This window comes from Sparus aurata, chromosome 12, assembly GCF_900880675.1.
Source record: "Sparus aurata chromosome 12, fSpaAur1.1, whole genome shotgun sequence".
NCBI lineage: Eukaryota > Metazoa > Chordata > Actinopteri > Spariformes > Sparidae > Sparus > Sparus aurata.
This window is the reverse complement of record NC_044198.1, coordinates 449,676-476,149: the sequence shown is the minus strand read 5'-3', so window position 1 is coordinate 476,149 and position 26,474 is coordinate 449,676. Positions and strand designations below refer to the sequence as shown.

Here is a 26,474-nt window from a genome sequence, read left to right as displayed (position 1 = left end):
CACATGCACACATGATAAGGTATATGTATTTTACCAACAATGTGTTGGATTTTATTGTCGTATGAGATACTAAGCCTAAAGTTTAAAAGCGCTCTAGCAGTTTAAGCGCCAAAACATAATATGGAAATTGAAGGATTATCCACTGCTTGAAATAGCCTGCTTATTATCTAATAGGCTAGCATAGCATACCTTCTGTTACAGTTATTCAGGAGGACTAACATTATATGAAGCTTCCTATCTTAATATTACCTGCTGGATACTGACCAGTTGACAGAGCAGCTGAACTGCTGCATGCCGTTTACTCTGAATAAAAAAGCCAGGAATCAGGAATATTAGATGCTTTGCTACCTTCTCCTCCTGTTCTTTTCTCTCTTGTGTTTTCTTGTGTCACAATTTGTTTAAAAGGCATGATTGTTCACTGGGCTTGAAAGTCTTGACAGATTTTACATTTGGATGGACAGCCGCATGCTTTATCTATCCCGAGGGAGATTTAGAATAATAAAGTTAGAAAATCATTTAATCATAATAGAATTTAATGCAAATTATCTATATTTCTTATTATTGCATTTTGGTTCCCATAATACAGACATTTGTACACCGGTTGTATCGAAGTTCTTATAGAACATAACAGTGCAGTACAGTACAGATGCAGAGGATTATGATCACAGTTCATTTTGAGTCACATTCTGCCAATTCAAGCCTTTTGTGATATTTGTTATTGCTTTACCAGTGGAGGCATGTGTCCTCTGTGCATCTGCCCACTGGTGATGTGCTGCTTGGCCTGAGGCATAGAGCCCATCTGGAAGCTCTCTGGGCCTCCAGCTCCTGAACGCATGATGGCTGGCAGGGCCACTGAGCCCGTCTCCACCTTGCCCACCTTGTTAAACTGCTGCTGCATCACTGTGGACCTGGAGTGTTGTCACAAAAGGAAGAGAGAAATTACTTTGTGGCAAATATAGGGTTTCGCCAAGGAAGTCGGAAGTGTAGGTAGTCAATATGCACCCACTGCTGCTGTCTGCTCGGAGCACACACACACTATGATGAATAGCACAATCTGTCACACACAGACATAGACACACACACACTTACTTTTTCGGTGAAACGGAGTCTTCCAGCATCGTTGACTCTTCATCTCCCTCCAGGCCAAAGTGGTCTTTGCTCTTTTTCTGTCAAAGACAGTAATGACATCAGTAGTGACCACACTTTAGCATCCAGAATGTAATTTAAAGGATTTAAGAAAGGCTAGCCATTAAAACCCATTGCTATGGCTCATTTAATAGACTGATCAGGTTTCATTTCTTACAATACAATGTTCGATCAGGCATAACATCATGACCACTGACAGGTGAAGTGAATATCACTGATTATCTCTTCATCATGGCACCTGATATTGGGTGAGATATTTTGCGCAGCAAGTGAACATGTTGTCCTCAAAGTTGAGTTTGCATAAGGATTTCAGCAAGTTTGAAAAGAACCAATATGTGATGGCTAGATGAATGGGTCAGAGCATCTCCAAAACTGCAGCTCTTGTGGGGTGTTCCTGGTCTGCAGTGGTCAGGATCTATCAAAAGTGGTCCAAGCAAGGGACAGTGGTGAACTAGTGACAGGGTCATGGGCGACCAAGGCTCACTGATGCATGTGGGGAGCGAAGGCTGACCCGTGTGGTCTGATTCAACAGACGAGCTACTGTTGCTCAAATTGCTAAAGAAGTTAATGCTGGTTCTGACAGACAGGTGTCAGAATACACAATGCATTGTAGTTTGTTGCGTATGGGGCTGCAGAGCTACAGACCAGTCAGGGTGCCCATGCTGACCTCTGTCCACCCCCAAAAGCACCAACAATGGGCACGTGAGCATCAGAACTGGGCACGAAGCAATGGAAGAAGGTGACCTGGTCTGATGAATCACCTTTTCTTTTACATCACATGGATGTCCGGGTGTATGCGTTGCTTACCTGGGGAACACATGGCACCAGGGTGCACTATGGGAAGAAGGTAAGCTGGCGGAGGCCGTGTGATGCTTTGGGCAATGTTCTGCTGGGAAATCTTGGGGCCTACCATCCATGTGGATGTTAGTTTGACACGTACCACCTACCTGAGCATTTTTGCAGACCACGTACAGCCTTTCATGGAAACTGTACTCCCTGATGGCTGTGGCCTCTTTCAGCAGGATAATGCTTCGTGCCACAAAGCAAAAATGGTTCAGGAATGGTTTGAAGAGCACAACAACGAGTTTGAGGTGTTGACTTGGCCTCCAAATTCCCCAGATCTCAGTAGAATCGAGCATCTGTGGGATGTGCTGGACAAACAAGTCCGATCCATGGAGGCCCCACCTCGCAACTTACAGGACTTAAAGGACCTGCTTCTACATCTTGGTGCCAGATACCACAGCGTACCTTCAGGGGTCTAGTGGAGTCCATGCCTCGACGGGTCAGGGATGTTTTGGGAGCAAAAGGGGGACCAACACAATATTAGGCAGGTGGTCATAATGTTGTGCCTGATCGGTGTAAGATTGTAATCCAATCAATTTATTACTCCAATTACAAAGTGAGGAAGAGGATTGTATACAACAGAAGGGGAATCCATGCAGTTACAATATAAGCAGCTAGACATCATTGCAACATAATGAGCAATACATCAATGAGACAAGATAAAGAGGGAGCACCGTCATTTACAACATCAGGTTGTCAACAAATTCACATTTATAGGAAATTCTTCATTCATGTCCCTTCCATCAAATGCATTAGGAGTGGCTATCCAACATGCTTAATGTTAATTTTTTAATTAATAAACTCCACATTACCACTCCTGTCCAGAAGTTTGACAGTGTCCATCATGGCTGGTGTTCAAAACAGTCAGAGAAAGGGAAATGACTGTGTGGGCATTAACTAACCAACATAAAAATTGATAAGGTTTAGCTTTGAAAGATAAATGGATTAGGACTAGGACACAGAATATGACTGATATTTTAATGTAATCTAGAAAAAATGGTGGGCAAATTTTGAGCAAAGCACCCTTCCTTCCTTCCTTCCTTATGGACTACACAGTTTATTGTTCAGGTTAATCAAATCAACTACTGTTTGGATTAACATGGCTGTCTGTGTAGCGTTTAATTCTGTTTTTTCTGCCATTTACATTCACAGTAAAGCTCCTAGAGGCATTTATACCAGCTGTTTCTCTGCAATAAGGAGAAGGAGGGTCACGATTCCATTTCAAATTTTATTTTTCAGCACTGATGGCTTTGCATTGTTAGATTAACAAATGTTGATTTGTTAAATCAAGTTAAATAGATATTTTGTTTAATGCATTGATAACTCTTATTTACATTTTCATATTTCTCTCAAAAAGAAAAATTGTATTAATTAATCTTTAAATATTTTATTTAAAATCATATACAAATATGTCACCAGACAATACAGAACAAACTGTTAAACTCTATACTTTAAAACAACAGACTTTCACAACCTGCAAGACTCTTTTCACAACCCACACTGCAAGTGTATTTATTTATTTTGATTTCAATAATTGACATTAAATACTCGAGTCATCTATTTTTGATTTAGAATTGAAACTGTGACACCCCTAATAACAAATCAACCTGACTTCACCTGTAGTAGTAAGAAAAGAGAAATTTAAGGTAAAACTTATTTCCTCTTATTTTCAAAAATGAAGTCAGCATACCTTAAACAAATACATTTTACCATGGTAGTGTATAAGATGTCAGTCCCACATTATTGCTGACTTTTACCTTTTTGAGGATGATGTCGATGTAACCAGCAATAAGCTGAGCTATCTGCTCTCCCTCAGTGGTCTGCACAGAGTAATAACCATCCTGGTAGTCTCCAAAGTCCTGAAAGCAGAGCAAAGAACAACCTTGCATTTAAAGATTCACATATGCCGGGGGCTTCCTTGTAGCTTAGGGGTTACAATGGCTTAGACGGCTCAGACTATGAATGACAACATCCATGGCTCGAGTCCAGCTGGGGACACTTGATAAATGTTTTCTCTTTCTTAAAATGCAAAGATGTGAACGGATGTGATAACATTCCATTGGGTGCTTCTCATTACTCTTTTCCATACCCACATCTTGATCCCATTGAGGAGGGAAGGAAAAGATGCAAGGAAGAGATTATTTGAGGAGAAACAGAAATGGAGGAAACACATTTTTGGAGAAATGGGACATCTTTTTTCCTCTGCACCATAAGCCCAATCAACATCAGTTGTTCTTGATGACATCATTGCTGAATAAGCTGTCAGTCTGGAGGTGTAAAATATGTCATGTACTGTCCAAGTACTGAGAATGCACAGTTACTTCTGCATGTGTAGTGATGTCCTACAATATGACAAAAATGAATGTGAAATATCAGGCTCACGGCATGTTTCCCCTTCAGTCAACAGTTTGAGAAACATCTGCACATTCATTAAAAATGGTTTTTATTGGGTGTGCCAGTAACTCAGTTGGTAGAGCATGCGAACCATGTACAGAGGCTCTTCCCTCACTGCAGTGGCCCTGGGTTTGAGTCCGACCTGTGGCCATTTGCTGCATGTCATCCCATTTCTAAAGCTGTCCTATCAATAAAAAGCCATTCATAGTATTCTAGTATTCATTCATAATAAGTTGCCCATGGTAACAATAGTAGCAGGATACAGCGATCCTGCGATTATTGATACATTGCAAGACAATCATCTAACAATACATCATGATATCTGTCTAACTGATGAAGAATACCACTATACCACAAAAAAAAGGTAAACCACTAGAAAAGTGTACAGATTATGTATCTATTCACTGCATTGTGATCAGAGGTGGGAAATAAGTATCAATAATTTGCACTTTGAAAACCGTTACCACTGATATTCTGCTAGGGTTGTCAAACGTATCAGTACTCCAGTACGTCAGTGTACTTCAATTGTATGTTTAAAACAATACAATGTCCATTAATAAGTGAGGCAATTGGTGAGTACCAAAGCTTTAAAAAAAAAAATAAATAAATAAATAAATAAATGAATGAATCAGGTTTCCAACCAACAGACCAAACAACAGTGAAAAAAAAATCAACTAGCTGGTATGGCATTTTCGTGAACCATGTGACTAGAGTCAGAGGCACAAGCAGCTGACAGTTCTGAAATACTTAAAACTTCCTTGGGTGAAAAAACACAGGGTCAATGATATGGTCTGTCTTTCCATGGCGTACTCACCAGGGTGAAGCTCTTAGGGGAGGCAGCCCAGCGTTTGATGTTGGTCAGGTTCCACTCCTGGATCACCTCCTTTGTCTTCTCATCCACCCTCATCACACTCTCCTTGGTGATACCCAGCAGACGAGGAACCAGTTTGTTCTTGCCCTTCATTTTCTCCTACAGGAAGATTAAGTAAAGTTACAATGTCCTTACTAGAAATAAACCAAAAATGTTGACGCATTTGAATTTCTTATTCAGCCATTTTGCTGCATGTCTAGAAAACAAATATCCCCTAGCATTTCCAAGTGGTATTAGAGACAAACACAACCAGATCGTTTCTGTTTTCCTCAGAATAGCAACTACCAACCACATAGGATAAAACATGAGGTTTTTCATTATTTAGTCTATAATAGAAAAGAGAAAGCTGATAGAAATAGTGCCAGACTGCCAGCCTGACTTCAATCACCAGGCAGCAATAATATTCCAGGGAGAGTTCAAGCCTGATGGTGGACAAGACTGCTTGGTGAAAGCACGGTTTGTAGGGAACCAATCTAAACACTAATGGTGTCATTATTTTAAAGCCATTACAATGAGCAGTCAACATTTACTTCATAGCCAGTGCTCTAGGCTAACTTGGAGCACTTGTGCTGCCTACTGAAAATTTAAGGAATACAAGCACAAAATTTTGAGATACCACTTAAGATTTCATACCACATAACACACAACATCTTTATTTTCTTATCTTAAAAGGATATATTTAAAGGATTAAGTCAAAAAGTGAGGTCGTGCTTTCAGAGCAAATCATTAAAGGGAGGCCACAGCAGCTCCTATAACCAAACATTATAAAAAAACATTCATTGCTAACAAAAAGTTTTAACTGCATTTTGAAAGTGTTAAAACAAGTGTCTTTCCCTTTCTTACTGTAATACAGGCTAAGAAGAGGATTAGCTTTGTTTTCATCATCATTATTTCATCATTTACTTGCATATGTGCAGTATGTGTTGTGTGTCACAATATACCAATATTGACCATAATTGTACCATTCAAAAATTAAATATTGATATCACGTTAATAATAAACATAAATAATATCTGGTAAATAACACAGACTATCAAATCATTTCCCTTCTTTTGCGTTCTTGCTTTGTCATAGTAGGTTGCAGAAATGCACCTCATGGCTGGTTCCCACCCACCATAAAATGGAAAAAAAGAAAACAAATAAGCAGTCATTAGCTAGCTAGCTACCACAGTGTGTAGCTACTAATGCCACTCAAAATCATGCTAGAGGAGATGATGGATGAGTCAGACTGTAATGTTTGTGGATATTTTAGTAATATTGTTATCCTGAATTCTTTTGGCCTAAGAAAATCTGATATTGTGACCAACCTAAAATTCCCTGTGATGTGTTCTCGATAAAACACCGAAATGTTTAGATGATTTTTTTCAAGTGCACCCCTGAATCCAAGTAACAGACATCAGGATCTGAAAAAACCCTGGAGAGAGTTCAGAAAGTAACTGCTGGTATTGCCGTGTACAGTGACACTGCCGTTTGCCCGCAATTTGTACAATAGGGTGTGTTATTGAGCTCTTAATTTTAGTGTGTGATGTGAAACAAAAACTTTCTGATCCAAATGTTAGTCTGCTTCATTTTAGAGATGGTCATCAATCATTAAATTAATCCTCATCATGATTTTCAAATATTCAAAAATATATCATTTGAATAGATTATGCAACTATGGTTTTGTCTTCAAAAATATATATGTTATTTTCTCCCTTTGTTTTCACTGGTGCCAGGAAACAACACAGCACCACCGGGTTATAACAGGCCTTGGTAGTATTGCATTATTATTACTAGCTTCTAGTACATAGAGAGGGACGGTTTGTGTATTGCAGGCAGAGAAACTGGATCGGCGAATGAGAAATGCCGTTCCTGGTGTTTTACATGATGTATGATGATAATTTTAAAAAACATATCATGAGTGACACTTTTGCACGTTGCACAGGCGCTCCTACTTAAAGTCGCACTGCCTCCAAAAATAATGCAAAATGCAAGTAAATTGTTGCAGTCTGGAGTCCTGATAGCATCAGGTTAAGACAAAAATCTTGTCTATCGTCAGTTAAACTATTAGTTTTGAACACTTCTATGCTTAATATATCTGGCAACTTCTATATCAACATGCTGGTAGAAGTTTAAATGAGAATATGATTCTGTGCAGGATTTAAAAGTTCCTAGCTGTAGTCACAAAAGTAGAAAGTGTGTTAACTTGTGCAGTACATATACATACACAAAACAAATCATTTTTCCTTTCTTTAAAAAACAAAGAACATTCTCATGGTACAGTTCTTAACCAAATCAAAAAACTCACTTTACGTATACAAGAAATAACATCCAACTTTCAGCTACCAAACTGAAGCAGCTACAAAGGAGGGTGAGTTCATGTAACTCATCTAGCTTACTTTAATATGTATATATTTTTTTTGGCCTTTTGGCTTTATTGACAGGACAGCTGAAGATATGACAGGAAACGGGATGAGAGAGAGAGGGGGAGTGACACGCAGCAAAGGGACCCAGGCCGGGAGTCGAACCCCTGAGCTAAACGACGCCCCATCTAGCTAACTTTTAGATATTTTTTTTTTTTTTTATAGATGAGTTTCTATGATGTCGAGTACTTAACAAATAACCACCAACACCTTTTTACTGACACTATTTAGAACTTCCAAGTGGCTTCAGTAATTGTGCCCTGAATGCACCTGAAAGAAATGTAAATTTCTCCATCTTATTAAGCCTGTTCTGCATTCCATCAAACGGAAATGTTAAGTGATCCCTTTCCTCTCACCTTGACCAGAAAGAATGACACTCCGTAGGTTTTCAGAGACCTGGCAAGCTTCACATAGCTGACTTTGGCCTCAATCTCTGTCATGTTCTGACAGTTTTTGTGTGCCTGCAGAAACACAAGACAAAATCAATCAAAGTAATCGATTCATTCAGTGTTGCATGTTGTATTTGTTGCATCTCTGATTCTCAGCTAAAGTTCCAACCAAGGGTAGCTACTAAACATCTCTGTGCAGTGTGATGCAGCAGTCCACTTCTTACCTGGAAGATCTTTTTATCTCCTTTGTGCTTGATGTACTCTTTGGGAAGGAACTCCTTTAAGCTAAGGAAGAAAAAGTTCAAATAGAAATCAGAAACCTCAAATAATAATGAATGTAGCCAAAAGAATTGGACTGCAGAGTGAATATGATTGAATATGTATATGAAAGCAGGGCTTACTCTAAGAATCCAGTCTTGTGTTTGGACTCATTGTGGTCTCCAAACTGAATCTGACACTGATAACCAGCAAACTCACAGGCCTTGTCAAAGGAGACTGGATGAGATCCATTCAAAATGTCGTCACGGGCCTGTCCACACGAAGAAACAGACAGACAAATCCTTACAATATTATCCACTATCAATCAGGAGAACAGAATCTCTCTCTCTCATATATATATATATATATATATATATATATATATATATGTATATATGTATATATGTATATATATATATATATATATATATATATATATATATATATATATATATATATATATATATATATATATATATATATATATATATATATATATATATATATATATATATATATATATATATATATATATATCCTCCCGGCGGGACATGCCAGGAACACCTCCCGAGGGAGGCGTCCCGGGGGCATCCGAAACAGATGCCCGAGCCACCTCAGCTGGCTCCTCTCGATGTGGAGGAGCAGCGGCTCTACTCCGAGCCCCTCCCGGGTGACAGAGCTCTTCACCCTATCTCTAAGGGAGCGCCCTGCCACCCTGCGGAGGAAACTCATTTCGGCCGCTTGTATCCGGGATCTTATTCTTTCGGTCATGACCCAAAGTTCATGGCCATAGGTGAGGGTCGGAACGTAGATTGACTGGTAAATCGAGAGCTTCGCCTTTCGGCTCAGCTCTCTCTTCACCACGACAGACCGATACAACGACCGCATTACTGCGGCCGCTGCACCGATCCGCCTGTCAATCTCACGCTCCATCCTTCCCTCACTCGTGAACAAGACCCCGAGATACTTAAACTCCTCCACTTGAGGCAGGAACTCTCCTCCCACCTGGAGGGAGCAAGCCACCTTTTTCCGGTCGAGAACCATGGCCTCAGATTTGGAGGTGCTTCACACTCGGCTGCAAACCGCCCCAGGACATGCTGGAGGTCCTGGCTCGAAGGAGCCAACAAGACCACATCATCCGCGAAAAGCAGAGATGAGATCCAGTGGCTCCCGAACCAGATCCCCTCCGGCCCGTGGCTGTGCCTAGAAATTCTGTCCATAAAAATAATGAACAGAACCGGTGACAAAGGGCAGCCCTGCCGGAGTCCAACATGCACTGGGAACAGGTCTGACTTACTGCCGGCAATGCGAACCATGCTCCTGCTCCGGTTGTACAGGGACCGTACAGCCCTTAACAGAGGGCCTCCGACCCCGTACTCCCGGAGCACCTCCCACAGAATGCCACGAGGGACATGGTCCAATGCCTTCTCCAAGTCCACAAAACACATGTGGACTGGTTGGGCAAACTCCCATGAACCCTCGAGCACCCTGCGGAGGGTATAAAGCTGGTCCAGTGTTCCACGGCCAGGAAGAAAACCGCATTGTTCCTCCTGAATCCGAGGTTCGACTATCGGCCGAATTCTCCTCTCCAGTACCCTTGAATAGACTTTCCCAGGGAGGCTGAGGAGTGTGATCCCCCGATAGTTGGAACACACCCTCCGGTCCCCCTTTTTAAATAGGGGGACCACCACCCCGGTCTGCCAGTCCAGAGGCACTGTCCCCGACTGCCACGCGATGCTGCAGAGACGTGTCAACCAAGACAGCCCCACAACATCCAGAGACTTGAGGTACTCAGGGCGGATCTCATCCACCCCCGGTGCTTTGCCACTTAGGAGCTTCCGGACTACCTCAGTGACTGCGGCTTGGGTGATGGATGGGTCAACCTCTGAGTCCCCAGCCTCTGCTTCCTCTATGGAAGGCGTGTCAGTGGGATTGAGGAGATCCTCGAAGTATTCCTTCCACCGCCCGACGATGTCCCCAGTCGAGGTCAACAGCTCCCCACCCCCACTGTAAACAGTGTTGGTGGAGGACTGCTTCCCCCTCCTGAGGCGCCGGATGGTTTGCCAGAATTTCTTCGAGGCCGACCGGTAGTCCTCCTCCATGGCCTCCCCGAACTCTTCCCAGACCCGAGTTTTTGCTTCCGAGACTGCCCGTGCTGCCGCACGCTTGGCCTGCCGGTACCCGTCGGCTGCCTCAGGAGTCCCCCGGGCCAGCCAGGTTCGGTAGGACTCCTTCTTCAGCTTGACAGCAACCCTTACTTCCGGTGTCCACCACCAGGTTCGGGGATTGCCGCCGCGACAGGCACCGGAGACCTTACGGCCACAGCTCCGGACAGCCGCGTCAACAATGGAAGTGGAGAACATGGTCCATTCGGACTCAATGTCCCCAGCCTCCCTCGGGATCTGGTCAAAGCTCTCCCGGAGGTGGGAGTTAAAGATCTCCCTGGCAGAGGGTTCTGCCAGACGTTCCCAGCAGACCCTCACGATACGTTTGGGTCTGCCAGGTCTGTCCGGCTTCCTCCCCCGCCAGCGGATCCAACTCACCACCAGGTGGTGATCAGTTGACAGCTCAGCCCCTCTCTTCACCCGAGTGTCCAAGACATACGGCCGGAGGTCAGATGACACGACCACAAAGTCGATCATTGATCTCCGGCCTAGGGTGTCCTGGTGCCACGTGCACATATGGACACCCTTATGCTTGAACATGGTGTTCGTTATGGACAAACCGTGACTAGCACAGAAGTCCAGTAACAAAACACCACTCGGGTTCAGATCGGGGAGGCCGTTCCTCCCAATCATACCCCTCCAGGTAACACTGTCGTCGCCCACGTGGGCATTGAAGTCCCCCAGGAGAACGACGGAGTCCCCGGTTGGAGCACTCTCCAGTACCCCTCCCAGGGACTCCAAGAAGGCCGGGTACTCTGCACCACTGTTCGGCCCATAAGCCGAGACAATGGTGAGAGTCCCATCCCTGACCCGAAGGCGCAGGGAAACGACCCTCTCGTTCACCGGGGAGAACTCCAACACATGGCGGCTGAGCTGGGGGGCTATAAGCAAGCCCACACCAGCTCGCCGCCTCTCACCGCGGGCAACTCCAGAGTAGAAGAGAGTCCAGCCTCTCTCAAGGAGTTGGGTTCCAGAGCCCAGACTGTGCGTGGAGGTGAGCCCGACTATTTCTAGCCGGTACCGCTCAACCTCCCGCACCAGCTCAGGCTCTTTCCCCCCCAGCGAGGTGACATTCCATGTCCCCATGGCTAGAGTCACCATCCGGGGATTGGGCCGCCGGGGCCCCCGCCCACGACTGCCACCCATATCCCACTGCACCGGCCCCTTCTGAACCCTCCCGCGAGTGGTGAGCCCACGGTAGGGCGGACCCACGTTGCTCGTTCGGGTTGCGCCCGGCCGGGTCCCGTGGGCAAAGACCCGGCCACCAGGCGCTCGCCTGCGAGCCCCAACCCCAGGCCTGGCTCCAGGGTGGGGCCCCGGTGACGCCGATCCGGGCGACGTGCACATCCTTGCTGTTCTTACTGTCATTATATACATACATATATATACACATAAGACAAAAGCATCTGCTAAATCTCCCGAATGTAAATGTTCAGCAGTTCCTCAGAAGGGCTCTTTTTACCGTCTCACAATATCCTCAATCTGGGTTAGCAGCTCTTCGCCAAGCCTTGCTTTCCCTTCCTGAGGCATCAAATGATTTGCCAGTCATTCTTCGGCTTGACAGCTACCAGTGAGGTCTTAGGTTGCTACCACGACAGGAAAATGTCCTTTAGACAACAGTTCTTAGCAGCTGCCTCTACAACACTCAGATTCCATGTCTCTAACCTCCCCCAGGATGCATGAGACATTCTTCTGGAGGGGGGATCTGAAGACCCATCAGACAGGGACATGCGCCAAACGTTCTCAGCTCACTCTCACTGCTTGAGTTTACCAGGTCTGTCCAGCAGCATCCCGCCATTCTATCTGACTCATCATGGGTGGTGGCACTGGTATCAATTACACTTGTGAATCACTTCTTGTGTGAACATGGTGTTTGTTTTGGCCAGTCAATGATGATTCCATGATGATGACATCGGTGTGTTTTCAAGGCGTTTCCCCGGTGTCCTCCTGTCAATCTAAACCCGCGTACAGTTTAAAATCATAAGGATGCTGTTCAAATGTGTAGTGATTGAGATCCTGACCCACCAAACATCATGGAAAGTGACAAAGTTAAAATTTTTGCACTAAATTACATAATCGCCATTCCGGGGGAAAGTTCACTGAAGTCTTGGTCTGGAGGGCTGACTGTCGCTGTGATTTTTTTCCCCCCAACACAAACACCTGATGAGTTAAAGTTTTTGCCGGTGACAGACCCTGTTTTTCAGGCAGACATGTGACAAAGAGTTGGTAGGACGGTTGGGAGCGATGGTATTTTTTTCCTCATATAAGTTGCCAAAGACAGTTACAACGCTACTTTTGTTTGGTCATGTAACGTTGCTTTGTGTGACATTTTTCTGTATTAAGTTGAGTGAGGGACTGTGCAGTAATCACTGTCCGATTGACCCACCCTTGATACGCAAAGCCGGCTTATCCGTCCACACTGGTTCGGTTCGCCAATAATACAGCCCTGATACTACCTCCAGAGGCGTAGCAGTGCTGGAGCGAAATTTCACCCCTCACCGCATCTGAAACTTTCACACAGAGGAGGCGGTGGAGAATTCGCGCAGGATCCCCGCATGCAAACACCAGTGTGAATGGGGCTCATGACTAGTACAGAAGTCTGTTACCAAAGCACCATTCAAGCTCAGATCAGGCAAGTTTCTCCATTATTGCCCAAGTGAGCCCCAAAAGAACTACAAAGTTCCTTGATAAAACCCTTTCTAGAACACCACCCAGGGATTCCAAGAAGGCCACCTAAGCACAAACAACACTCAGACCCTTCCCCTCAAAGACTTGCTCTTAACATTATAGCACTCAGCCTGCGCCTCACATGGGTCCTCGCACTTGCTCAACGCCTCTCAACCTGGGTCACTCCTGAAAAGGAGAGAATCCAACAATGGTTCCACAACCAGCACTTTGCATAGATGTGAGCCCAATTATATCTAGTTGGTACCACTCAACCTTACACACTGGCTCTGGTTCTTTCCCATGAGAGGTGTGACTTTCCATATCTCTAGGACCAGTCTGCAGTGTCAGGATTGAGAACACGCAGGTCCACACCTTTGCTTGCCACTGTGCACACATTTCAACCAGTTCCAATGACTGTCCCTACAGATGCTGGGTCCTCTCCTGGTGGCTCAATGCTGTTTATTTGGCTGTGAGGAAAGCCAATTATTGCTTGTATGAAATGAGTTTGTGTACCTGTACATAGAGAAGGTTTAGCTGGACTGGGTCTCTGGAGTCCACGTTCTGGTCTGAGTAGAAGAACTTCCTCCTAAGCAGTAACATTTCTGTCTCTTCCACACCCTGTTCCCTCAACGTCCTGCCATGGTCCAACCAGTTCACTGAGGAAAAACATCAACCGAAAAAACTGAGTGTGATTTAGTGGTCTCTGTACTCTTCAGAATGCGTTGACGGACAAGAGACAGGCGCTTTTTAGGAAATGTGTTTAAAGATGGTTGATCAGTGCTGCAGGCTCTGCTATTTGTAAGGCACGTGTGTTTACTGGCCATATAAAATATAAACAATATAGCTTTTATATTAGATATACTCATATAATATTTCTGAATAACCTCTAACCATCCTAACAGGTCAGTTCGCCAGTTAGATAACTTTCAAATGATACATTTTTGGCAAATTTTCTATATGGTATTAGTATCACATTTCAGGGACTGTTTGATGTGTATATCAATATACCCTCTGGACCATTATTTATTTTGCCAACTCATTCTTGAGGCCAAGTAAACAGGGATAAATGTACCATCCAGCTGTCCGTCATAGGTGTCGACTCATCAAAGATGTCAGCACAGTATTCCTAACATCTCATCAATCATACAGTGAAATCATGAAAATGGGTAGTTCTTTACGTCACATCATTTTATCCCTGTTAAACTACAGGCCATGAATTAAGCATGGTAAAGACAGTCGGTGTGAAGATTTGCGCTTGACATACACTCATCATCTGTGTGGAGCTTCTGCTTCAGCTTCTCCATCTTCTTGTCATCTCTCAGCAGAGTCTTGTCTCTTTTCAGAGTGCCTGTGGTCTCCTCCTTCTTCTCCTCACCAGTGTCTCGCACCAGAGAGTACTCATCATAGTTTGTAATCCCTGATCCACAAACAGATTGAGGTTACTACATTTACTTTTACTTTCACATGGCAGTACAAGCAAATTTTGAGGATTACTTTATTATTAATAGCAACTTTCATAATAAATGACCAGTAAACCAGCATCAATATATCATCAATATATTGTGGTGATGTATTGATGGACAGACAAACAGAATGTCATCAGGGAAGAAAACAATCAGTAGGCAGAAATAATTAAATCCAAACATCAGTTGTCCAGGTGAAGTTTGAGCTGTGCGTGACAAAGCTGACCTATTCTTGCACAGATGGTCATGAGCATGTCACTGACAATCTTGGAGTCATCAACCATGACAGTCTTCACTGTGCCATCTAGCATGCGAATCTTCAGAGGTCTCTGCTTCTTTTTGTACTCCAGAGTGTCCTGAAAGACAGGGGACACAAGCCAGGAGCTCTGTGTTATGAGATGTCAACATTCCTGACAGATGTTCAGACTTTATTTTTCATGAAACTCTGAAATCCCAACAATCCAGAACTGATTCTTATATTCACACAATTGAACTTCTCGTTTCAAGAGCACAAGAAGTGCTGTGTTGGTATTTTGTTCTGACCTCAACACTGGCTTTGCCTGTCACTGAGGGTGGGAGGAGAGGCACAAACTGGTGAAATGTTTGTTCAAATGAGACAGCAGTGTCTTTGACTTTTTAGTGAGAATAGACTCAGTTTGGTGATTTTATCAAGAAGAGCAAGCTATTTTTTTTTGCAGAAATAGCTGAATTAATAAATTAGATAGATAAATAGTTTTAATCAAACACTGATCAGCCAAAACACAGAGCAACATCGTTTAAATCAGCATCGGAAATAACATTTGATTCAGGCACCCATTGGCTCAGTTGGTAGAGCAGGCGTCCCATGTACAGAGGCTTTGTCCTAGCTGCAGCGGCCCCAGGTTCGAGTCCTGGCCTGGGGCCCTTTGCTGCATGTCACGCCCTGTCTAGGGGGGGACCATCTTCCACCGAGATGAAAGTGTGTCCACCTCGCTCTCTGATATGCGGAAGCACAAGCAGTACATGCATAACAAGCATACACATAAGAAGACAGCATATTGAATGAATATTGGTTTAATGAGATGAACCGTTTCAACATTTGTAAGAGTGAAAACACCAGAAACATTAATGAGACATGGGTTAGTCCAAAGCTAAGAGCCAAGCAAGGGAACTGTTCTGTTGTTGGCAGCAAAAATCAATGCAAATGTTTTCATCTACTCCCACAATGTGAGAGGGTCAAAACACACTGTAATAAATGCATATTTGATGGAAACAACTGGAAACCTACTGAGTTGTGTGTGTTTTTCACCCCGACAGCTTTTTTAACTTAACAAGCTGAACAATGTGTGAATTTTACTAGCGACTTCATTATCAACGATGATCAGCAACATAACAAGCTGAAGAATGGACTGATATCAGCTGTTAGTTAATTTAAGCATGTATACCTGACGTGAAAAGTACGAAACTGAAAACTTAGCATAAAATGTCTCTATAGAAGTTTAAATATTTGTTGCCTTCAGTGCTGTGTAGCATGCGTGCTAGAGTGACTCACCCCATTCCTCAACATGTAGTAGTCCAGGGCCTTTCCTGCCTCGAGCCAGATGCCTTTCTTTGGGTCTTCATCAGACAGAAATAACCCATAGTCATTGGCTGCAAAGGGAAACAAAAATACGGAGTGAGGCACTGCAAGTGTGTTTCTTGGCATACATCAGCATGTAGCTATACTGCCACTACAAGGCTATTTTCACCTCAAGTACTTGTGCTGGATGTGACTTATAAAATTGTGCACTTTCTTTCTTGTCAATGTTAATCAGGTCAGTTGGTCGCTGGATGGTCAACATCTGCTTCAACACACACATCTGCTTCAAACATATCATGTTACACATTTCAAAATGTGACCACTTTTCTCAAGAGTGCAAGACCAGACAAGTGGACCACTTATGCTGAAGAGTAGACACAAGCTGTTGAATTAGGCAGAGGCAGGGATACTGACTTTTCCTCTTTGTCTTTTGGATGTAAAATGACTTACAGGTTCGAACAAGCAACGGAGAGAGAGCTGCTGTCGAAACAGCTTGTGTAATAAGACATAACTCTGCATGCACACCAGCTGATGTATCTGTATAGCAGGGAGTTGACACCTTGGAGCAATGTTTTCAGCTGCAGCAGGTCTTAAGAGCCTATAACCAGCTAGACAACGGTAATAAGGCTGCTATTCATCTACTTTTAGACATTCTTCTCTGCATTCCACTTTATGGTCCTGTGCTTGCTTTGTACAAATTTTACACTAAGAGCAATATTCGCTCAAAGTTCCACAAGCTTTTGGTCATTAATGTATTTTGTGAGTTGACACATCAGACTGCATACATGTGGTCCTAAGAGTTATTTATATGTAATGAAAATTACTCTTAATGTTAAATGTTGTTAGTAATTATCCCATGTGATTATGGCGCTGCTCATTCACTGTAACCCCTGGCCCTGTAATGCTCATACTGTCCTAGATTGGTTACTATTTTCATCAACTAACAGTTACTGATGCCTCAAATCTTTTAAAGGACATACTTCCCTAGTGTTTCAGGTAGCTAAACCCTACTCATTTATTCCAAATAGTGTTATCAGCAATTTCAAAATACCAAATAATATCTGTAATAAATATCTGAAACTGTTTCAATCCTCATCTAACTTTTTTAATAGTCAGTATTTTTACTAATACCAGCTGTGCTATCTCACTCTTTCTTGCCACACACACAGAGTGCACATAGCTTGCCTTCTCCCACTCTTATGACTATGGTCAGAAGTATAATACCTCAAATGCTGTTGTGCTGAACACACAGAACACAAGGCTTTTTGCCTTTATATTCTAATAAAATGTTGTGAATTGTTGTGAAAAAAAATAATTAATAATGATGGTATAACATTTCATATCGATTATTTATATTTTTCAAGGTATCATATCTATTTAGTAATTCCAGTATCATGACAACACTCCCAAGGAGACTACAATTTATTCTGGACATGCGAACATTTCAGCCTAGCTCTTAGAGTCTACATTTGAACTTATTCATCAGTTGTAGAAGCCTATGGCTTTGTTTTACATGCTGAGTATTGGCGTCCTCCTTCCATCCTCCACTGTCCTTTACCATCAGCTGAGAACAGTTTGAAAAGTTTCCTCAAAACACATACAAATTACATACCTACAAATGAGTAGAGAGTAAAAACCTGCTTCTCACTCTCAGTCTCTGTAACATTGTCCAAAACAAGCAACAAAGGGCCTGGATAATGGTATGATTATGCTAGCCTATGTCCAACATTGTCACGAGGCAAAACATAGATATGTTATGGTGAGTTTTGGAACAGCCACGCTCAAAGGTGAATTAAAATCAAGCTTTACGTCCTTCAGTGCAGACCTGGGCCCGTATTCCTAAAGATTCTGAGAATCCTCTCAGAGAGCTCCTAACTTAACCTAAAAAGTCCTAGCAAGGAGTCTTAGCTTAGGAGTGATTCCAGAACATTCTCAGAGAACTCTGAGCAAGGAATGGACAGAAACTCCTATCTTAGTGAGGAGGTGTGGTTGACCCCGTTGCTAGGTATGAGTCATCATTTCAAAAGCTTTTTTTGATAAAGGGCAAAGGATGGACCCTCAAATCGATAAACTTAATCATAGGATCTAATCTTATAAAGACTGTGTAATTGTAAATAATATTTCACATAAAAGAAAATATCTGTTAAATGAATAGTAAGCTATACTTTAAAATTATCCTACAAAATGTTTGAAAACTTAGGCCTACTTGCACAGTATTCACATAATGATAGTTATATGTATTTGCTTATATTAATTGCCATGCTGGTAATTTTTGCACTTTCAACTTTCAACATTTCAACTCAATTTGGTATTAACAAGGGTAAAATGGCTCAGCTTTCATCAATGTCTGTGATTGCTGACCAGCCTATAAGAAGCAGTGTTGTGATGACTTTTATTTCGGGTGGTATTTGCATTGTGGCGTTGGGTTGGAGAAGTAAGTGCATCTCTAATGAGATCAACCACAAAGAATGATTCCTCCACGATCCAATCTGTAGCGTTTCATTAATTCACTGTCATCCAGTGTTTGGAGAATATCTCTCCTGCCTCTTCCGTCCGCCATTTTGTCCTCTGCTTAGGGAACTCCTACGCCACTTAAAAGTCCTCTTCCCTGCTCTTAACAGATCTCGCCTTAGGAGCTCTCTTAAGAGCTAGGATTCTTTAGGAATAGCTTTTATCTTTACTAGGATCTACTCTTCACTTTTAGGGGAAATTCTAAGAAAACATCATTATTCTAAGAATTTTCTTAGAATTTGGCCACTAGGAGCAACTCTTTGCACTAAGAATCTTTAGGAATACGGCCCCTGGTATTTACAATGCCTCCCTACACACATCTAAAGACACCACTTAGATTGGATCTCACTATTCCGCTCCATATGCAAATACACACGTACATCTATGGGACAAACAGATCAACAAATAAACAAATATCTCCATGTTTAATGTTTGCTGAAACAAAAAGAAGGTCCAAAAAGTTAAGGATTTGTTGTAGAAAGATTCCACAATGGAAGCTTTAAAATCATCTGAAAAGCATTTCCAATGAACTATACTGGTGCCTTAAGAACTCTTATCTGTGTGTGCACGCGTGTTTGTTTGTGTCTGTGGGTGTGGGAGGAGAAATAATGAGAAAGAACTCACGCTGGCCAAGCTGTGCCTCAGGAACCCTCTCCCTGATGATACGGCAGGCATCGTACACCATGGTGGAGGGCTCAAACTGCATGGTCTTCACCACGTTCCCCACACCGATCTTAAGTGACAGGGCCACCATGATTGCTGCTCTGCACCTCCACCCAACTCACACCTGAGTGATTAAAGACATTTATTCAAGTAGTTAGTCAAGAGAAATCAATTGTCCAAAAGCCCAACATCATATACATTTTGTGAGCCTTAACACTTCTGACCTAACCCAAACACACTTAACACTGGTGCAAAAACCAGGAAAAACCTTTAGAAGAGGAATTCATCACATCGACTCTTGTTGTTAATACAAGAGATTTTTTTATCTGCTAAAAAATAGCTAGACTGTGTCTGTTTGAATCTGAAAGTTTGGTTCAGTCAAATCTTTGGCTCCCTCTAAATATATATATGCTTTATTTATTCAAGAAGTCACATTAAGATCAAGATTAAATTCACAAGTGAGGCTTGAATACAGTATAAATTAAGATCCAACAGAATAAATTAATAATAATGAAAATGGTGATGGAAGCAGTAATGTAAGTTGCAGATATTAACAAATCTTATAATATAAATGGTAAACTATATTGGACCTAATATGGATCACTGAAGAATGCCAATAGGTACTGGAGTAAACTCAGATGTAACGTCGCCCACTTTTATGCACCTCTGTCTGAAAGATAGCTACTAAACCATCTTCATGTGTATGAGTTCACGCCAATATCTGTTCCGATCTCTAAGTGACTGAGAGTGTCAAAAGCCTTTGAGAGGTGCTCCACAATAATCCGTACTGTCTACAGGGTATGCAGTATAATTCAAGACAAATATGCAGTATAATTCAAGACAAATGTGACAGCAGAGAGTATGCCATGTTCTGTTCTAAATTCAGATTGATAGGGAGCATTTGGTTAAATAACATGTGAGGTGGGTATTGACTAAGCATCCAATGATCTTTGATTGGTAGGGCAGATTAGAAATTGGCCAATAGTTATTTATGACAGCTTGGTGATGAGGCATGACATAAGCAGCTTTCCAGACTTTTGGGATTCTAACAGTGTAAATCATTGGTTGAAAGATGAGCTCAGCAGTCAGTTTTTAAGGGAGCAGATAGTTAAAGAAAGAGTGAATCCAGGTTATCTTCTCTCTGCTTTTTTGGCATTGATTGTTTCAAGAGCTTCAGCTACTAAAGAAGAGGAAAAAGGAAGGGGAGCAAACTCAGGGAAGGAGGCAAGGTCTTGTGAAGGTCCTAGCTTCTTTTGGATCATTTTGTGATAATACCCTGAGCATACTTCTTCAAAGATGTGGGCAGCTGCAGCAAAATGCTCATTAAAAGGCTGAGCATGTTTTACTTTGCCTGGATAATACAGAGTCGTAAGTAATGTGAGTGGGTAAGGAATCTGTATTCTCGTTGAATGAACTAATTTCCATTTCTACCAACTGTCACTGTTATATTTCTAGTGGAAATCAATAAAGAAGATGTAAAAAAAAAAAAAAGAACAAGAAGAAGAACAAGACAAAAAAACAAACAGCAGCGATCTAAAATCACTGTCATAAAGTGCAGCCTAAAACTGGAATAAAAGACAGATTATGAGAGAGCCTCAGGCAAGAGAGCACAGACAATATGATGAAAAAGACTTTTGGCTGTGACAGCAGCATGTGCAAAGTGTATAAAAAGCAGAGCACTGGTTAACTGTGGCCCCAGTTTGTGTCTCACACAAACATTTCCTGACCGCGTTAACAAAGCTGATGAGTGTCAGCAGAGCAACATTAGGAGAGAAAAGCAGAGGAATAAATGTTGTTCATTTACTCCTCTGTTACTCTTCAAAAATGTCAGGTAAAAACTAAACTCTTAGTTGTGAATCTTTTTAATTTAGCCCATGGTGGGCTAAATGTTATCATTTTTGAGGTTCTTTGTATTAGTATTCTAAGCTTCACCAATTGTTAATGAAATTTGTGCTGAACATCTGAGCAAAAATGATAGTTTGCTGTTTTCTTAAAATGGTTACGCTTCCTTTTACAGGTCTGCAAACTTCATGATAAGTAGGTAGTAATCACCAAGTTACATATTTAAAAGTCTTTGAAATTACCAGAAGAATTATCTTAAATATGATTTAACTTGATTCAATTTTCAACATTACCAAATGCTAATTGGTAGCAGAGTACTGCAGAATGAATCAAATTAATAACACATACATTTTGAAGTAGTTTTTACTTTCTTGTAAAAAAAAAAAAAGGATTCACTGCACTGTATTTCTTATTATGAATAATAGTAATAAAACAATAATAACAATTGAGCGCTTCCGAAAAATTGGGGAAAGACTGACAACATTGAGGACATAAAACTTGTTTTACTTCAAAGAAAAACATAAAAAGGCTTGTGTACTGTGTGCTAAGAACAAAAGCGTCTACGTTAATTTACTTTTGTAGAAGGCAGGCATGTGGGCAATACAATGGTGCAAGTGTCAGCGCTGTTGGAGGAGTGAGTGAAAAACGCAGCTAGTACTGGCTTATTGAGCAAAGGAACTAAGATTGCAGTTTTGCCCACACACAGGGAACAAGACGAAATCATCGAGCATACACAAAACACAAGCCACTCCACGTTGGAATTTATACTCTTTCCTGAATCAAATTAAAAACAAAATAAATAGGTATCATAACACAGTACAAATATCTGCCTTTTAAATAAAACCACCAAATGTAATATTCCAGTTACTAAAAAAATTAAAATCAAAAATACCTGATGGCAATTCCTAATAATACTTCATTTGAATGTCTTCAAATTATGTCTTCAAAAGTGTTTTTCATTTTAGTTCCAAAGCTATATTTAGCTAAATCTGTGTCATTCAATTTTATATGCAGGGCAAACTTACAATACATTAATAATACATAATAATCAACAGTTGGTTGCAACAAGGTGTAAACTACTGGAGATCATTTCTTAAAAATGAGATTATTTTGAGGTTTCAAAAAAATAATCATAATTTAGCTAAAGTTTACTGAATTTTCAGGACAAATTCCAACCCAATCTAGCTGAAGAGGAACTGGTAGCTAGATTTTGTTAATTTTGAACAGAATCAAGTTAGCCCTTTCACTCTGTTCCTAGTCTTGCTTCTAAGATAAACAGAACAGCTGTATTCTGTAGCTTAATTTTCAGCACAAACAGCAAAATGGTGTTTTTCTTTTCATTTAGCTAAAAAGAGAAGTCAAAAATTACAATCCTTAAACTTTTAAGCCTTAAATGTGTATTTATGATGGCTTATGTTTGCATGCCTACAGATTGATCTCCTTGACTAGTAAGCTAATTGTTGAAGAAGCTCTGGAAAAAGATCATGTGTAGGCCTTTAAGGTGGAATAGTGGTCATAGTTTCTCTTAAAGCTTTCACACTTGTTTGGATGTTAAGTATAAAAGAAAAAAATCACCAGATATCAAGGCACAGGTGTCAAAAATCTCTCTGCTAAATGAAGTTAAGTAAAAGGGAAGTACATCCAAACACTTCCATCTTTTTGCGAACTCATCTTTACTAAGGGGATTTCCACATCATATTCTTATACTTGTCAGTTTAGAGTGTGAAGCAGAGTTTAAAATGAGGAACACCAGTTATATTTAAACTTACAAGAAACAAGCCGATTGTGAGAAACACAGTTATGCGGAGAGGAAACTCTACAACTAACACCACATGTTTATATCACCTGCAAGATAACTATTAAAGATGAAGTCTACCAGACCGTCCAGTCAACCCAGTTGGTCATTATTTAAAGGGACACTGTAACCAAATACTGTGAAATCACATCCTAGTGATCCAAAACATCCTAGTCATTTTTATGGGCTGCCTAGGATGGACAACATGGGATTCAGTGAGCCATTCAGATTTTGGCCTCCTTGTTTTGTAAGGAGGAGGCTCATGCAAATAACACCGCACACAATCTGAGGATCCCCAGCAACAGCTACCTCTGCAAAGGTCCGCTATTGTTCTTTTCATCAGCACCTGACCAACAGCGCGAGCATTATGTTGAACATAAGAGTTACCAAGCTACTGTGTTATTGGCTGCACAGCCTAGCACATTTTTACAAGGGACCGCCACGGTTCAATATTTGTAAGCGTGAAACCACAGGATATATTTAACAAGACGAGGGCTAGTAAAAAGCTAAGAACAAGAGCTGCTCTGTTGTTGGCCTCAAGAATCAACACAACATTTTTCATATACTCCCATCTGAAGATGTTTTGATGGCTATATGAAGAAAATGTCCCCAAATCACTGGAAGACTAATTGCACTATGCATGTTTTTACTCAAGATATCTGCGATAACTTTCCAAGCTTGAGGATTTTACTATCAACTACAATTACTGCATCACAGTTATATGCCTTCGCACAGCTTACGTTGCTGTTCCTGGGCTGTTGCATTGAAATATGAGCAGACATTATATATGATGTCACAGTGAAGTTGACCTTTGACCTTTAAATGTCAAATGTCATTACTTAATCATTTTCTCCTACTAGACAAGTGTGTCTTTTATTTTGTCATAGTTAAAGTGTTGTCCAAAAACCTTCTTTTTAGTAAACTCTGTGCACACAAACGATGTTCTCAATGCTTGTGTTCATGTGTAGAGACCCTGGTGATACTACAAGCAAAGTTTCACGTTGTGTCGAGCCTTCTTAGTGTTTTAAAAATAGCGATTTTGATGTTAGCGTATCCTGCCCCTAGCACTCCCGTTCAAAATTAACGTGCTAACGTTTTGATGCTAGCGTAAAGGTGCCCCTGCACCCCATAGAAAATGAGCTTGCCTGAAAACGAAACTACGGTAAATCTTAAAAGTGCCTGTAGCGCCACATTATGTAATAATGCCGCATTATGTAATAATGTAATAAATGTTCACTTCATTATGTAATAACGCCGCATTTCATAATAATCTGCCACATTTTGTAATGAAATTCTTGAACACAATATGTAATAAACTTTGCCGCATTCTGTAATAAGTTATTACATATTGGGTCAGTTATTACAAAATGCAGGTGTTGCACTTTTTTTTTACCAAGAAAATTTAATAAGTTGGTGAATTATGTAATAAAACACCAAATTGGATGTCTTAATTACAAAAAAACATTATACCATCAGAACGACATTGACTTTAAGCATACCAGAATGAATCATGAATATGAATGAATTTTAAAAACTAGTAGGATGTTTCATTTGTCAAATCTAAATCAAATATAACTGAATTTGGGCGGCTGTGGTTCAGTGGGTAGCTGCTAGCCACTGTGGTTCAGTGGCTAGCTGCTAGCCGCTAGCCACTAGCTACACGGCCCACCTCCCGAGGCGACGGACCGGACGCATCGGCACGTCCAAAACCGGACCTAGGGTAAATAATGTCCGCCACGCTTTTTCGCGAACATTGCCGTCACGTTTGCTTTGTGTCTGGTGCAGGAAGAAACGGTAAAAACGGGCTTTTGTCACGAAAGTGTCCAAGCAGCAAGTTTGGTTGTTGAGAAACAGGAAGTTGTGGGAGGGACCTAGATGATTGATTGACATGCAACGACGGTCGGTGTGTAGACAGCGATATTGAGAGTTGAGAGATTTGTGACATTTAGCGTGTTTGGAGTGTATAGTTAGTGTGTTACGTAGTGTTTGGTGTAGTGTGTTTAGTGAGTAGTGGAGTCGGTTTTTTGTTTAATGAGTCAGAACAATGAGAAGAAGCTGAATGTGGAGCAGGCAGTCCAGCTATTTATTCAGCTGGAAGGAGCTCAGGCAGACCTGAGTATTGCCTGCATTTAAATGTAAATAGTTACATTTAACTTTGTAAATTTTTTAAATGTATGCACAAATTTAGCAAACAACAATTTATATTTGCATTATAAGTGAAAAAAAAAATGGTTTGTTAAACATAGCCTATTTGTGGTTTTCACAGTAAAAAAATCTAACTTTTTCTACTCGAATTTTATGTTGGGTTTTTTTGTGATTTTAGGTCCATTGTGTTAATACAGTATGTCAAAATATAAAATTAACTGTACAGTCACACATGTGAGGTTGTGCTGAAAATAATGACACCAAGTAAATAGCTTTTAAGGTGAAATATAATGGCAAAATCAAAAATAGTCAAAAACAGCCAATTATACCCTGGAATATCGGATTTCACAACAAACCTAAATATCCCTGACGTCCCACCTTCAAACACAGCCTCATTTGGCCATCCATGAAAAAGCTAATTAACCTCCCACTTTTTTATAGGAATACACTTTTCTTACGGGCACTGCACTAGTATTTATGATTCATGCTGGTATGCTTAAAGTCAATGTACTTCTGATGGTGTAATGTTTTTTTGTAATTAAGACACCCAATTTGGTGTTTTATTACATAATGCACCAACTTATTACATTTTCTTGGTAAAAAAAAGTGCAACACCTGCATTTTGTAATAACTGACCCAATATGTAATAACTTATTACAGAATGCGGCAAAGTTTATTACATATTGCGTTCAAGAATTTTATTACAAAATGTGGCAGATTATTACGAAATGCGGCGTTATTACATAATGAAGTGAAAATTTATTACATTATTACATAATGCGACATTATTACATAATGTGGCGCTACAGTTCCTCTTTCGTCGTAATTATGCATTTACACGAAGGTTTGACTCATATTCAATCACAAAAAAAGCCTTGGTTGCTTTTTGGCGAGAGTTTCAAGTTAAGAGAATTTTTAACTTGCAGTAAAATAGTTAAAAATAAAAAAAATTAAAAACACTTTTGAGTCTCATTCTCAGGTTGTCAACTACTGACCTGCTTATAATAAGCATAAAAGAGGAGGATATCATCCTAATGCACAGGGTCACCCAGAAAAGTCAGGTTATTAGAACATTTGATATTAAACTAGCATGTGTTTAAATGCTAGTTTAATAGCATTTAAACTAGCATTTAACTAGCATTTAACTACTGTTCATCAGTAGCAATTGTTGCTGTTTGTAAAGGTCAAGTTAAGAGCCGCCTCAACTTCAACTGGATTCCAGCTCTACTCCCCAGCTTTCTCCAGAGTCTGCAGGTAGTGGCAAAGGCCAAGGCCTCGATCCCTGGTCTCGTGCACGAATAGTTTGTACAAATAATGTTAAACAATAACAAAACTCGGTTGAGTGAGGCAGTGTATAATGTG

At 41.1% G+C, this 26,474-nt stretch overlaps 1 protein-coding gene across 1 annotated transcript in view; it reads right to left on the bottom strand.

Moving 5' to 3' along the window:
• tln1 (talin 1) overlaps window positions 1–26,474 on the bottom strand; it is a 115,060-nt gene that overhangs the window by 61,908 nt on the left and 26,678 nt on the right. Inside the window, exons 3-14 of the mRNA XM_030435216.1 lie at window positions 19,292–19,454; window positions 16,130–16,227; window positions 14,825–14,954; window positions 14,400–14,552; window positions 13,649–13,791; window positions 8,447–8,574; window positions 8,270–8,330; window positions 8,013–8,117; window positions 5,198–5,353; window positions 3,747–3,848; window positions 1,090–1,166; window positions 728–908 (exon numbers count right to left, since the gene is read on the bottom strand). Coding sequence (XP_030291076.1) covers window positions 728–908; window positions 1,090–1,166; window positions 3,747–3,848; window positions 5,198–5,353; window positions 8,013–8,117; window positions 8,270–8,330; window positions 8,447–8,574; window positions 13,649–13,791; window positions 14,400–14,552; window positions 14,825–14,954; window positions 16,130–16,227; window positions 19,292–19,421 — 1,464 coding nt within the window. The 5' untranslated portion in view covers window positions 19,422–19,454. The remainder of the gene's footprint in view (window positions 1–727; window positions 909–1,089; window positions 1,167–3,746; window positions 3,849–5,197; window positions 5,354–8,012; window positions 8,118–8,269; window positions 8,331–8,446; window positions 8,575–13,648; window positions 13,792–14,399; window positions 14,553–14,824; window positions 14,955–16,129; window positions 16,228–19,291; window positions 19,455–26,474) is intronic.